The 13,887-nt window shown below is 37.6% G+C and overlaps 1 protein-coding gene across 1 annotated transcript in view; it reads left to right on the top strand.

Moving 5' to 3' along the window:
* Positions 1 to 1,167: 1,167 nt before the first annotated feature.
* KAT6B (K(lysine) acetyltransferase 6B) overlaps positions 1,168 to 13,887 on the top strand; it is a gene marked incomplete at its 5' end in the record, with an annotated part of 35,265 nt that continues 22,545 nt past the window's right edge. The window contains 2 exon segments of the mRNA XM_009878263.1: positions 1,168 to 1,329; positions 3,524 to 3,617. Of these exon segments, the coding sequence (XP_009876565.1) occupies positions 1,168 to 1,329; positions 3,524 to 3,617 (256 nt within the window).

Below are 13,887 nucleotides of genomic sequence, written 5' to 3'. Positions count from 1 at the left end.
TAAGGGAGGAGCCCTAATACCTTCCTGGTGATACTGTTTCCACAGTAACTGACCTCCGGACAACCCTTGTTCTCTGTCTGCAACTTGATGTGACATTTTGATCATTAGATAATTCACAAGATTGTTTGATCTTACTACTACTTCCTCTTCTTGTGTGCAAGTTTATTCTGAAGCCTTTAGGAGCAGTAGCTGTTGTTTCAAATGTTTTGTCTTTAAACCAGCTAATGCAACTGTACTACTAAAATCTCCTTGAAATCCCTAAGTAGATCCAAAAGGTTGAGTTTTACTCGGATTTATAGCTAAGATTGTTGCTGAAACCACATTAGAATAGAATATAGCGTCTTTTTCAGCATGATATGCATATTCTTTGGCTGTCTCTGTGAATGAAATGCAGCTAGTGACTTTATCAAAGGCCATCAGTACAAGGAAACCTTTCCATTAAGAAAATTACTTCAAAATTGCCATTGCCTTTGACTGAGCCGTTCCTTTCAGGGAGTAACTAATTGATCTAGGAAATCTGCATCTGTGTCTGGCTTTTTTGTAGCTGTCAGAGTCACAGCTTGACTCTTTACACTCGTAACATACCTAGACTAATTGTAGTACTTAGTCTGAAAATTTACTTCTCTCCCTCAATAGCATTTTAGTTTGGCATAGACATTTTGTCTTGTCTAATTTATGTAAAACATTGCTGTGATTGGTACCTAATTGGCAACTCATTCATTGGCCTTACAAGTTAAGGATTCAACATAATACACGTCAATGTTTTGATTTTTTTCTAAATTGTTGTACACTACTGCCTTCTAGCAAACCACAGTTTAATCTAGTTTTAACTAGTACATTTTTCCTGTCTGCCAATCATACATTTTTATTCCAGGAATGAAGTGAAAGGTAAGTCTGACTTGAGCAATTAAAAGGTGAAGTTACTTTTGTTTAGTAAATCTGGATACTTGAAGGATATTTACAAATGCGAAGTAATTATTACTAAACGGAGAGTTCTTACTTAACAATAAGGTGCAGCATTTCTCTTCTGAACCTTAATGTGTTGGGGTTTTTTTGTGTAACACCATGTTGTTCACGTTTCCTTCTAGGAAATGAATGATTCAATAAGTTGTTTTGTCCTAACATCTTGGTGCCATTGGAAGTAACTACATCTGTCTTGCTTTCTAGGTTGATGGAAACGTGAGCAAGATTTACTGTCAGAATCTCTGTTTGTTAGCTAAGCTCTTTCTGGACCACAAAACCTTGTATTATGATGTTGAACCATTCCTCTTCTATGTCCTTACAAAAAACGATGAGAAAGGCTGCCATTTAGTTGGATATTTCTCAAAGGTAAAAAAAAATAAATCTTTTTTTTAAAACATTTGTAATTTCCCATTCACCTTAATATTTGTGCCAACAAAAAAAAAGCTTGAAACCTTCCCTGTAAATCTCAAGTATAACGTGCATTGTTTTAAATATACTTGTACTTTCTTGTCTCAAAGACTGACGCAAACTGAGACATTGTATGTATGTTCAGCCCCATGCATTGAATTGAGGTTTTTTTGTTGGTATGGGGTTTGTGTCTTCGTTGTTGTTTGTTTCTGGAGTGTGTTGTAGTTTCAGTTGAAAAGGAAATCTTTTTCCTCCCTCTACCATTTTTGCAGTAGTATACCCAATCTAACTTCTCAAAGTGCCAGGCATTTGAAATGTCGCTGTGTTTTCATGGTTTTACTGCTGGCAGTTCAAGCTGGCTGTTTGCATATAACTGCTCAGCTGTGTTCATCTCTCGTGCATGGGCGATCTAAAGCAGTTACTCATTGCAGTGAGTGTAAGAATGCATTGCCTGACTTTATCGTAGATGCCTTCTTCAGAGTGGATTTCTCTATTTGTTGTGGTTTTACTTTGAATTTTAAAGCAGTAGAGGGCTGCTGTAGACAAAAAAAAACCGCTACTGTGGACTGTCTTAACAGAGCTGACTAAAAAAAAATCTAAAAATCTTGTCAGAGTATCTGCATATTATACAGTGATCTTTTGGGGGTCTGAACAGTTTCTTCTGACATGTGGGCCTTGCTGAGATTAAAGTAACAAGATGTGGAGGCACAGTCTGCACTGTCTCTTATGTCAGTTGGAAGTCCTTGTGGCGTACAAACCTGTTAATCCTGATATAGGCAAGTATTTTCTAGATTTATTGAAGCTACTGCAGGTGTTAAGGTGAGTCTCTCTTGATGTTTCTTCCTTCTTTCAGCAAGGATATGTTTTCTTCTCCCGCTTCACCCTTGTTGCTTGTTGGCCAGTCTGTCACATCTGATGATCGTGAGCATTATAGCTACCAAAACTTTGGCAAAACCAAATTAATCTCAAATTATTTACTGAATTGGTTATGTTTTCCTGCTTCCCACCCTTTTTTAATTTTTGTTTTTAAAAAAAATATTTGTACTCTTGCTGACTGACAGAAATGCTGGGTCTTTTCTTCCCTGATTTACAACTGTGTTGCCAAGATGTGAACTTTGTATAGCAGCAGTTCTGAGAGTTTGGGAGACCTGTGCATAGACAGTGCTTCACCGTACCAGAGAAACTAAGAAACCTTGCAGACTGTGGCTGGGGTATCTGCTTTCACAGCTGAAGAGATGGCATGTGATCCTGTCAGTGTCATCACTGGTCTGGTGTCATCTGATGTGTGGAGGCTGAAGTGATAGGTGATGTCTTAAACTATATGTGTCCTTGCCACATCTTCTTGTCAGTTACTGACCTGGGTATTTTTGGATGATTTGTCTCCCTCAAAATTACCTAGTGCTGATTTTTGGGGGCTTTTTTTTGTGTGTAATCTTTTAAAGGCAACAACACTTCAAAGATCTTTCTTTTAATAAATAAATCTGAAAGAGCCTGTAACCTTATGTTGTTAGAACAGCTTCCTAGTATCAGTGTAATGTTTGCCTCCATTCCCCGTGGGTTATATGACTTCATTCTGCCTGAAAGAGCTCTGGCTTCGGAGTGTTCTGCCTTGATTTGAATTCAGGTGAGAAGCATTCAGCTTTGAAAAAGTTAGTATGCTTCAGGTATAACTTCTTAGTTGTATGGGGTTCCTCTTTTCCATCCTGACCCCATATTCATTCAGAGAAAAAGGACAAAATAAAGATCAAAACTAGCAGGGACTTGTAATAATTGCAGAAAGTACAACTTCACCATGTGCATGGATATTATTTTCCTCTTTTGCATCTTTGACAGAGTGGTTAGTGAAGCATGAAAATATTTCCCCCTTCTTCCCATCTTCTTGCTTTACAGCACTTAAATTTCATTATGCTGTTTATACAATGTATGTAATTCAAGATGCTGAGCAGTTACCCTTCAAAATACTCTTTTTAATTAGTTATGTTTGATGCTTTCTTCTTATAATTCAATATTAACATGGAATTAATTGACTTTGGTACTGACCCCCTGCATCTGTTTACCTTATTGGGATATTTTACAAGGACAGTGGCAGGTGCGGGCAATTGCCCACTTCAGCAGTGCTTTGACGTACTTGATCTGTTTCTCCTTCCCACAGGAAAAGCTTTGCCAGCAGAAGTACAATGTCTCCTGCATAATGATCATGCCCCAATACCAAAGGCAAGGATTTGGAAGGTTTCTCATTGATTTCAGTAAGTGAAGTGTTTTATTTACACTTGTGATCCAGGGAGCTGATGGCTGTTACAAGAAACTGTAACATAGGAAACTTTATTTAACTTGCTCTGTTGTTTTTATCAATAGATAATGGGATTTCTGTTTATATTTACGTAGGATAGAAAAGCTCCCTGAAATGAAAAACTTACGACTCTGTTATTGTACTCAAGGAAATTGAGAATGGATCTCTCGGTAGTAATGTTAGCTCACAAAGCTATTACCCTGAATGAATTGTCTAAATTACTTTCCATTTTGCCTTGCTCATTAGTATAAGAAGAGGCAATTATTTGTGATTGTAGTGAAGGTGTTAGTCCAAGACATTGTCTACATTCTAATATTTCTAACTTACATCTTATTTTAGCTGAGAAAACTATTTTAGTTGAAGGACTGCTACATAGAAGGAATGCATTTTCGTTTTTATCTTGAAGTTCATCACTTCCTTACTGAAAATTGTTACAAAAAAAGCCCAAAAACAAACAAAAAACCCATCCAAAATGTAGGTACTCATGGCTGAATATGTTCTTGCTGCTTTATTCTGCTGAGTTGTCCTGTTAGAAAGCTTCAGGCACAATCTTTAAGCTGCAATGAAACTTCAAATCCAGTTGTCTGAAAAAACTTGTCAGCTATCCTCAGTTATAGTTGGACTAGATGGTCTTAAAGGTATTTTCCAGCCTAAACGATTCTATGATTCCTCAGTGCTACTGAATCCAACTTTCAACTGTAAGTTACAGGGAGGATGCTAAGGAATCAGTGTGGATTGTATGTGATTAGTTTTCACTGTTACTTATGTTTTTTAAAGCACTGTAGGATTACATGACAGTGGAGATAGTTAAGATAATAGGATTTCTGCCCTGAAGGTGTATGCAGGAACATTAAAACGCAAATAATAATACATTGCAAGTACAACAGCAGGACAAAAACAGTAATATGTACCTGTAGAGTTCTCAAGTTCTGCGTCTGATGGTGTTCTACCCAGCATGACTGCATTAGAGTTCATGAAGGTACGTATTATTGTACGGCTTTATAAGCAGTCTTCACTACACCCCTGTGAGTTAGATAAGGATGGTTCTGGACCACTTCATCCACCATTGAAATGTAGCCATCACTGGAGCGAAGCACAGCAGCTGTGCGATGGTGTACGTTCTGCAGCCTTTCAGGAAAGGCAAAAGTACCCCTATCTCTGGAACTGGGGAGGGAACTTTAAGCTTACTTAGGTAGAAATTGCCCCTGTTTTAGCATTAGGATCTCTTGCAAAAGGAGGTGGGAAGCTCTTACTGAGCACAACTGGTAAGTACTTCTAGGGTTTTTCTTTGTTTTTTCACTCTGGTGTCTTTCAAAAAACACACTCTCTGCTAACATTTTTCTGATTGAGTTTGCAATAGTTATGTCTATAAAACTGACGGCACGGCTGTGAAACCTGTGGATTCCATGGAAGGTCAGGATATGGATATGCTGCATGTCTCTGGATCTGTGCTCTGTTACTGTGCCATGTACTGGAAAAATCAGTAGGATGTTCTGTCCTTTGGGAAAAATCTGGGTTGCTTGAATCATTAGAATTTTTGTGAAAAGTTGCAACATGATGTAATGGCATCCTTAGCTTGAAGCTTATCTGATGCTATTCCTACAACTTTCCTCTCTACAGGCATGTTTGTGTGTTCCCAGGTGTAGCCTGCAGCTGCATACCTGCTGCACATAGGCCACACCAGCTTTAGCTTCCACTGTGGGTAAAAGCCTGCCAGCTTCATGAGCACGCAGCCAGTCCTTCAGTCCATTCCCCAGTGTTTTCCTTGTGTTTTGTGGACAGAGGTTCCCTGGGAATCTAACTGTCTCAGTTCCCAGGAGAATGAAGAACCGAGAGGTGACTGAGAAAGTCTGACTGTGGCGAGAGTGAGGTGGAAGCTAAATGAGAGGTAGGGGGAGAACTGCTTGTGGCTTGCTTGCCCTAGGTGTAGAAAAGGAGGGAATATTTCCAGGCTTGTTTCTTGTATCCTTGACAGACTGGAGGCTGAATGCCATTGAATGGCGCAACCAGAGCCTCGTCTGGATGAGTGAGCCCAAAATACGTCTTCACAAAAAAAACCCTCAAAGTACATTTTCTGCTTTTTTTTCTTGCAATTTTGTGTTTCTACCGCCTATATTGTAATTGACTGACTGCCATCCTCTGTACGTCACCCTTTCTGTTCACTTACGGTCTCCTGAGAATAAGTCACTCTTAACAGGCGTGAGAAGTTGGGATACAACAAAAAACCCAAGTTATTATTTTGAACTTGAACAGAGCTCTCATAGTTTAAAACATTTTTGCCAGTACCGTTATCTAGATTGTCACGTTCTCAAAGTTATTGGAAGATAAATTTTATGCTCTGAATGTTAAGTCTTCATTTGATATGTTGGTAAAGTTTGTAAATTGCTTTATTTTTAATTCTGTGAAGTAGTCACTGGTACTTTTCTTTTTTATCACAGTAAGTAACCTGTACAGTTTTTGGACTAAAATACAAAAAAATGTAACCAAGCAAGTAATTTTCAGAAAGTGATAGTTGCAAACCACAAAAGGAAAGGTCTCGAAAACTTCATGCAAGGAGTTGACTGGTCACATTATTTTGTATACATCTAGACATTTGATAGGAAGGCTGGAGAGAATGCTCCCTTAAGCCACTATGTAACTTCTGCTTTGTCAGCGGTCTGGTAAAAATGTAGTTTGTGGTAGAGAATTAGCTTCTTTTTTGGTAAGTGAAATGAATTTGTTCAGATTGTGATGCATTCCGTTGTCTTGACCTGATCTAATCTTTACAGGTGGGTCTATGGTAATCCTATAACTTGCCAGGGAAAATAAATTCTTTTATTTTGCTAAAAGAAAAATAGTTATTTCTTTTCTGACCATTGATTTTTTTTTTTTCCCCAACTTTTTGCTAACTGCATTTAAACTTACCTATATTTCAAATAGAAACTGATAATACTGTTATTTCTTATTCTACAGACACCAACAAAGCTTTGTCTAAGGTCTGTCTCTTCAGGACTCTATAATCTCACATGTGGAAAAAAGTTTTTTAGGAAAAGTACTTTAACTTCTGTGAGAAGAAAGTGTACTGTAAAATGCCTGAGTTCTCTAGTCTGATTGTCCTCAGCAAAATTTCATGTGTAGTTTTCTGTATGTTATCGGTCATTTAAATAGGAATTTTGTTTTTAAAAATACTATCGGTATCTGTCTTTTTAAAGCCTGTAAGATTTTATTATTATTATTACTCTTATTGTTGTTATTGGTAGGGAAGTTAGGAGTTTTAGCTGTGACAGAAACTTGATGGGCTGTTAGAAGTGGGGAAAGAAATTAGTTCTAATTATCAAATGGTGAAATTTTATTTTTAAAATTGCAGACTTGATACTGCATCATTTTGCTTAATTCACTTTGAGATAAAAAGTTTAACCTGTTTTATTTTCTAGAAGCATGTTATATTGAAGACAGAATGGTTTTCATGAAGTCTTAATTTTTTTAACACTCTTTTATTAAATACTATTTAATAACTCTGATTTTTCGCATACTTCTTACTTGGAGTGTATCTAAATGTGTAAAACCAGTTCCTGAAAATGATTAAGGGTCTTAATTTGCTTGTTCTTCCTTCTTGCCTTCTACGTGGTAATTCTTGCCAAACTTCTTGGGTTTGGGCCTTTTAACTTGCTGTCGTTTCCTTGATCTTGTATTCTGTGAGGTCGACTGGATTGTGATTGCAGAGTTTTACCTGAGGGAGAGTAACTGACTTCTGCATTAATTTTTTGTATTTACTGTAAATTAAATTTTGGGCAAGTATATTCCAGCTGAAGTTGATATAGAAATAAACTGGAGAGCAAGCTTTTATTTTATAAGATCCCATTCTGGGTTTGTTTCCCTTTATGTCCATTTTTGGAGATGCGCAGCTGTCGTTCCTGTCATGAGGATCATATACGCTTGCATTTGGGCGAGTCTTTCCTATGTCGTGTGTCAGTACAGCCTGCATTGCCATTGTGGCTTTGACAGTGCAAGGACTGAAGTTGCTCCTGTCTGTGCAGTCCCATCTTTTCTATAAACTTTAGCGGCTTCTCTAGGCAAAAAGTTTTCCTTTACTTTCTTGATTTGAGCTCTCATAAAGCCTAGAATCTTCACATGCTTTTTATTTCTATTCATTAGGCTGCCGTGCCAAAAAATATTGATGTTTCTTTATTTGGCAAGTCTAACAGTTCAGTATTACTAGGATGGAATACTGCAATATTTCATATTTGTTTTCGGTAATTTTAAAGCAATCTTATGATTCACACTACTTCACAAAGCTCATCTCATCACAGTCTCATAATTCTGCATATTGGATTACAAATTCTGGAGGCCTAGCAGTACTTGGAGGAAAAACATACATATGACAATATTAGGATGAACCTTTCCAACTGTGCTGGCTATAATATGTTGATGGCTCATTTTCATCACAGTAAGGACCGAGCTCAATGCTGAGGAGCAAAGTCCTTGATAGCCTTTTGCTATTTATCTCGGGGATGTTTCTGGTCCAATTGACTGTAGCAGTTTCTTCTGCCCCTTCAGAATTCCTTCTTTTCATTTGCTTTATCTTTTCATTGTAAAATAATTGTTCTTGAAAAGGGAGGAAAGTTGTTTTAATGATGCTGAGATCTCTCTGATAGGTTGCTGAGCAACCTGTGTTCTTTGTTTTAGATGTGGAGGGTTTTGTCTCAGAAAGTTGGTGCTGATTTTTGACCTTTTATACCGCATTTAATGCATGCAACTTTTAATGTTGCTTCGCCCCCATTAGCTTGAACTAACCCTTGATTTTGTTCTGGGGTGTTTTTTTGTGAGGAAACCATGATAGGGAAAAACAATTTAAGTTTGACAGTGGAAGGAAGAAACAACTTACGTAACTTGAGGAGCTGTATTTTGGTATTGGAAATGTGGCTCTCTTAAATGTCCTCGTTTGCTCATTTTCCCCAAAATGAATCTGTTTCTTGGTCAAGTTTTTTTTTTTTTTTCTCTTGTTCCATTCAAACAGGTGAGTACCTTCAGGTCCTGATTTGCAGAAGCAACAGAGTACCAACACTAGCAGCACTTGTGCAACAGCTAATGTGTAGCACCAGGGAAGGCAAGTTCCCGCAGAATCAGAGGAACAAAAAAATATCTCTACTATTAAAGGGGAAATAAACTGTTAATGCAAGTTATATCTTTCCTCCTAAATGTTTTTCATGAGTAAGCATCAGAGCCATTGATAAAGGAGATCAGTACGATTACCGAGAATTATAAATTGCTAACTGAGAGACATCCACTTTTTTTCTCAGTCAGTTAGGTTAGAAGCAACATTCATTACCTCTTTGACATGAAATGTCTTGGCAAAGGCCTGTGAACAAGGTTTGGTGGGGTGGAGTGTTCATTTGCCAGTTACAACTCTGAAGAACTCAGCAATTTGAAGCTATGGCCTGTTTCCTTGATCTCAGTTCTAATTCTGTCTTGTCCCCTGCAGATTCCTACATTGGCTTGTCCATGTGCAACCATTTAGGGGCTTTTGTGGGCAAAAGCTGTATCAGTGAAATATTCTGAGCCAGAAGAGGGTGAGAAGTAAGGACAGATGTCCTCAAAGGTGTTTATTAAACCCAGATCACATAATGATCTTGTATGTGCTTTCATCGAGAAGAAAGGGACAGTGATGCAGCAGTGAATAGACAAAAAAAAGGATGGATACCTTTGTAAAGTGTATTTGTTAATTCTTTCCAGTTTGCATGAACTCTGTCTCTGTATGGAAATGTGGAAGTTCTTCATTGCTTAGGGCTCAGTCATGCAGAAGTGGTAAGCATTGTGAACTGAGACCAGAGAATTACTTTGGGCCCAACTGTTGTGTGTCCCATGAGCATCAACAGGTAACAGAAACCTGTATCCATGAGAATGGTGACAATGGGTTTATTTCTTATTGCCAGCAGTTTTGAGATAGTTTTGAAACAAGCTAAAAAAGCTGCATTGCACGAAACTTGTTTCTTCAGGCACAGTTTAAGGAGACTGAGATTTTCTTCTAGTCTTTAGTGCAGTTTTGTTCTCCCTACAAGTTTAGTGAAGAGCTGATCTCGCCTGTGAAATCATTTTTTCTATGAAAGAGGTTTGGTTTCTGCGAAGCTCAAAGGAAAACATGAATATTGTTCAAAAATGAAACTGCTTAGTTCTGAATATGCTTAATTAAGCCAGCACTTTCTCTTCTAGTATCAGCTAATCTCAAACTTCCTCATGGCTCTAAGACATTAAAAGCTCTGTCTTCCGATACAGACAAAAGGTTATTTTTGATTAAAAATAAGAATTTCTTTTAGATTACTTTGGTTCTGGTTTTCTCACTTATGTCCATTACTATGTCTTAGGTTTTTTTCAGTGTTTTCAGAAGGAGCCAGTGTTGAGCTTTCCATGGCTAGTTGCAATTTGGACAGTGAGGTCCTCTGTTTCCATCTTTCACACTGGATTTATGGTGCTTTGGTTTATTAAGAAGGTTTGGAAGTCCCAGTGCGTCTGGTTCCTGCTGTAGTGTTTCTAGGCTTTCTGCTTTAACAGCAAATTAAGTTACTCCTTTGTGGAAGGCTGAAAAGCAATGACTTTCTCTGAAGCACAATATTTGTGCAGTCATCCAAAAAAGAAAAAAATCAAGTTGAACAGAACTTGAAACTTGTAATGGGCTAACATATGGCCTGTCATTTAGGGCTGATAGGTGATTCTAGCATTTGAGAAAATGTCATCTCTGTTTTGAGATGAGCAACTTTAAAAAAAAAAATAAAAAGGATGTGTTGGAATTAAGTGGTGGAATAGAGTAAAAAACACTGTTCTGAGGAAGTATTTTGGAAGAGCCGTGGAAAAGGCGGCAAATTTTCTTAACTGAGGGACTTTCGTTTTTTGGTAGAAAGCTGGAAGGAGACAAATGAGCAAAGCCATCACAGTATGGAAATGGTGCTATTCCTTTTTTAAAAACACACTTGCAGAACTTACATTGTTTTAAGAAGCTGTGCAGACTTGCCCTGTAGTATCAAGTGTGTGTGGGGGTGTAACTGGTGTAAATCTGTATTCAACTGTAACTAAAACACAGACCTTAAAGCTTGTGTTCTTTTTACTAATTCATAAATTAATTTCTGGAAAACAAAGCAGACTGGAGAAAGGGGAAAAATGTAAAAGTGGATAGATACTGTAATGGAGCAAATCTATTAGGAAGTATGTTCGTATGTACAGCATACAAGTTCTGGATCTACCTGGAACCTCTTTTGATACCTGCCCACTGTTTAGAGCTGGGCCCAAGCTGCAATGGGCTGTTAAGTCTAAATCCCTTAATCTGGTAATGGGAAATAGTACATTGGCCAGAAGGTAATATTTTGGAAAAACTACTTCAAGAAAATCAGAAGGATTTTTTTTTTTAAAAAAAAAAGTGTAAGTACTTCGGTCAAATATGGAGATAAAGTAGAAGTAATAATTGAAAAAGGATGTCTGTAGATTTACGAACTCTTTTTGTAAACAGCCCTTACACTGCTTTTTTTTCAAAAGTCTGGTGTTAAGACGCTTTACAGTTTGCTGTAACAAATACTGAAATATAGCAGAAATACAATTTAAGAATAAAAACACGTTGAAAAAGTTGTTTACAGTTACACTTTGCTATTCTCTGTAAACAGAATTGAGATGGGGATGAAGTGGGACCATATTTTTTTTAAGATAAAATTTATTTTGACCAAGAGCGTTTCAGCATTCCCTTTCTCACGTTGCAATCTTAAAAATATTGTTTTGTTGCTGAGGGTGTGGCAAACAGTGAAGGATGAGAATGAGAAGCTGAGGGTAGAGAGGAACAGAATTTTTTTTTAATAGGCTTTTTTTGAAAAATACCTTCTCAAACTACACTTCCAAAGTCAACACTACAAATTTAAGCATCTGTATAAAACAGGCCTTTGTCATTTATTATTTGTGGTGGCCCATATCAGATCATTCTGTTTGTCAATCTTATGGTCACTTTTGTTGGTGTGTTTACGGATACATTGTGTCCAATAGAAATATCTTTTTTTTCTTTAAGAGGTGGTTGAAAGTGTCTATCTGGGAGCTGTAAATTTGTGAGGGAGCCTGAATGCAGCTGCCTATTTTATATTCTTTTCTTGATGATTGATTATGTTGCTGACCTGAAGACATGAGTTTGGCCTCTCCTAAATAACTAATAAGGAACATTCTGTCAAGCTGAGATTTAGATGAGGGAGGAATAAAGATGGATTTTGAATCGAGCTTTGTTGACTTAAGATTATTCCAAGAAAATCAGCCTCTTGGGATTTCTTGGCATTGCTTTTATGTAACTTCAAGACACTGTGCATTTATCAGACCTGCAAAAGAAAGCAGGCATGTCACTTCAGATACAGAAGCTAAGACTTTTAACTGAAGAGCATCTTTATTTCAGATAGCATTGAAAACAGCTAAAAGGCAAGGCCAAACGTGGTAACAATGAAAACAAATGTTTGTTGGACAGAGCTGTCTTTAGGGCATTAGTAAACAGGAGAAGCCATCTGCTGAAGACTGGTGACTGAAAACAGTCTTTGATTAAGTAGTGTATCTTTAATGATCAGGAATTTCTACTTTTGAATGCAGAGTGCAGTTCTTTTTGCAGCAGGTCAGTGGACAAAATGGGTATTTTGTAGCCTGTTGCCCTGTTGTTGAGGCACAGTGAGACATCTCATGAGATAACTGTGTGGCTTTCTTAACAAATATCTGTCTTTTCCACTTTTATCAGGCAGTTCTGCCTTCTTGTAAAGAATATTATGTTTTTACTTATTTCCCACTGTTTTGAGTAGCAGTAGATATTTAGCAGATTGCTGTCTTGGCCTTGTATTTTTTAAATACACTTTAATAGGTGGATTTTTGTGTTCAGTGCTTGGTAGATAATGTGCACTTTTTTATCATGCATTTTCTTTGTCTGCTGGCTAACCAAGTATCACCATGAGATTCCCTAATAACCTCCTTCATCTGTTGTTTCTTTCTTCTAAATCTTACGTGATTAATTCCTTCTACAGCATGCTTTAGTAGACCAAATGAAGAGCAATGATGTTTTGCTGCTCATGTCAGACAAATGCAATTTGCATCTTCCCTTGTGTGTTCTGGAGGGTGTGTGTTGTGAACACTTACCTGAGCAAATATGGTATTTCCAGTGACTTCTTAGATGTGTGTCTTGCTTTCTCAGTCCTGACTCCCTGTTTCACTTTTGCTCTCATTCTTTAGTACTTCTAGGCTGTCTTTTGGAGGTATGAACAAAAGAATGATGGGAAAAGCTCTCGAGCTCTGGAACTTGGTTATTTGCTCTAAAACTGTTAAAACTATGCCTGACACAGTTTTGATCCAGGGCATCTGTCACTTTCCAAGTGTGATTACCATTTTCCTGAGCCATGAATGTGGAAGAATTATGTTAACAGCCAGGTTAGCACTCTAGCCGAGAGGCAGAACTTAATGGTATGGATGCCATCTGTCTTGTGTGGTTGGCCTCAGTGCAGTGTAAAGGTGCACTTGTTATACAGGCATAGCCTCCCAGGTCCTTCTTCCTGTCTTTTCAGCTCAGTCTTGCAGGATCCTGTACGTAGAGCCTGTAAGAGGGCAAACAGGTAGGGTTTTCTACTGAGCACATTTGATGCATTTTTAACAACGATATTCATATACTGTCAACATTAAATGCCAGAAGGTAATGACAGTTCTTAAAAGAAATTCATTTGACAGATAGAAATGTATGAAAACCCCTACTATTCAGTGTCATTTACTAATTTTAAAATATAAATAATAACTTAGAACATTACTTATAAAATTAGGGACAATGCAGCCTTCTTAATAATCTTCTAAACTACTTAACCTACAGACAAATTTATTTATCCAGCTGGTAGTAAGGACCGATGTCCTCTGTGCATACAGGTCTTGCTTTTTAAGGGTGCTTCAATTCCTCTTCTATTGCTTATGCTTTCACTCCACTCATAAGTAGTCCACTTTGTACACAGAACTTCCACTTAAGGGGTTTACTGGCAGCTAACACAGGTAAAATAAGCATTAGCCAATTAATTCACTCAAAGGATGCCTTTTGTTGTTCTGACTCTAATGCAGTCATCTTTACCTTTCCTTCCCTTCATGAAGGGCATTTGTTTAGCCCTAACCTCCTTTCTGAAGCTGTCTATAAAGGAACTAAAGGTTTTGGGCCCCCTGTGTTGAGTTTACTTGAGGATGTGGAGAGGAATGAGAGCTGGCATTATTTCTTGTAA

Source organism: Apaloderma vittatum, unplaced genomic scaffold, assembly GCF_000703405.1.
Source record: "Apaloderma vittatum isolate BGI_N311 unplaced genomic scaffold, ASM70340v1 scaffold33841, whole genome shotgun sequence".
NCBI lineage: Eukaryota > Metazoa > Chordata > Aves > Trogoniformes > Trogonidae > Apaloderma > Apaloderma vittatum.
The sequence above is the reverse complement of the archived record's forward strand: the minus strand, read 5'-3'. Positions and strand labels throughout refer to the sequence as shown.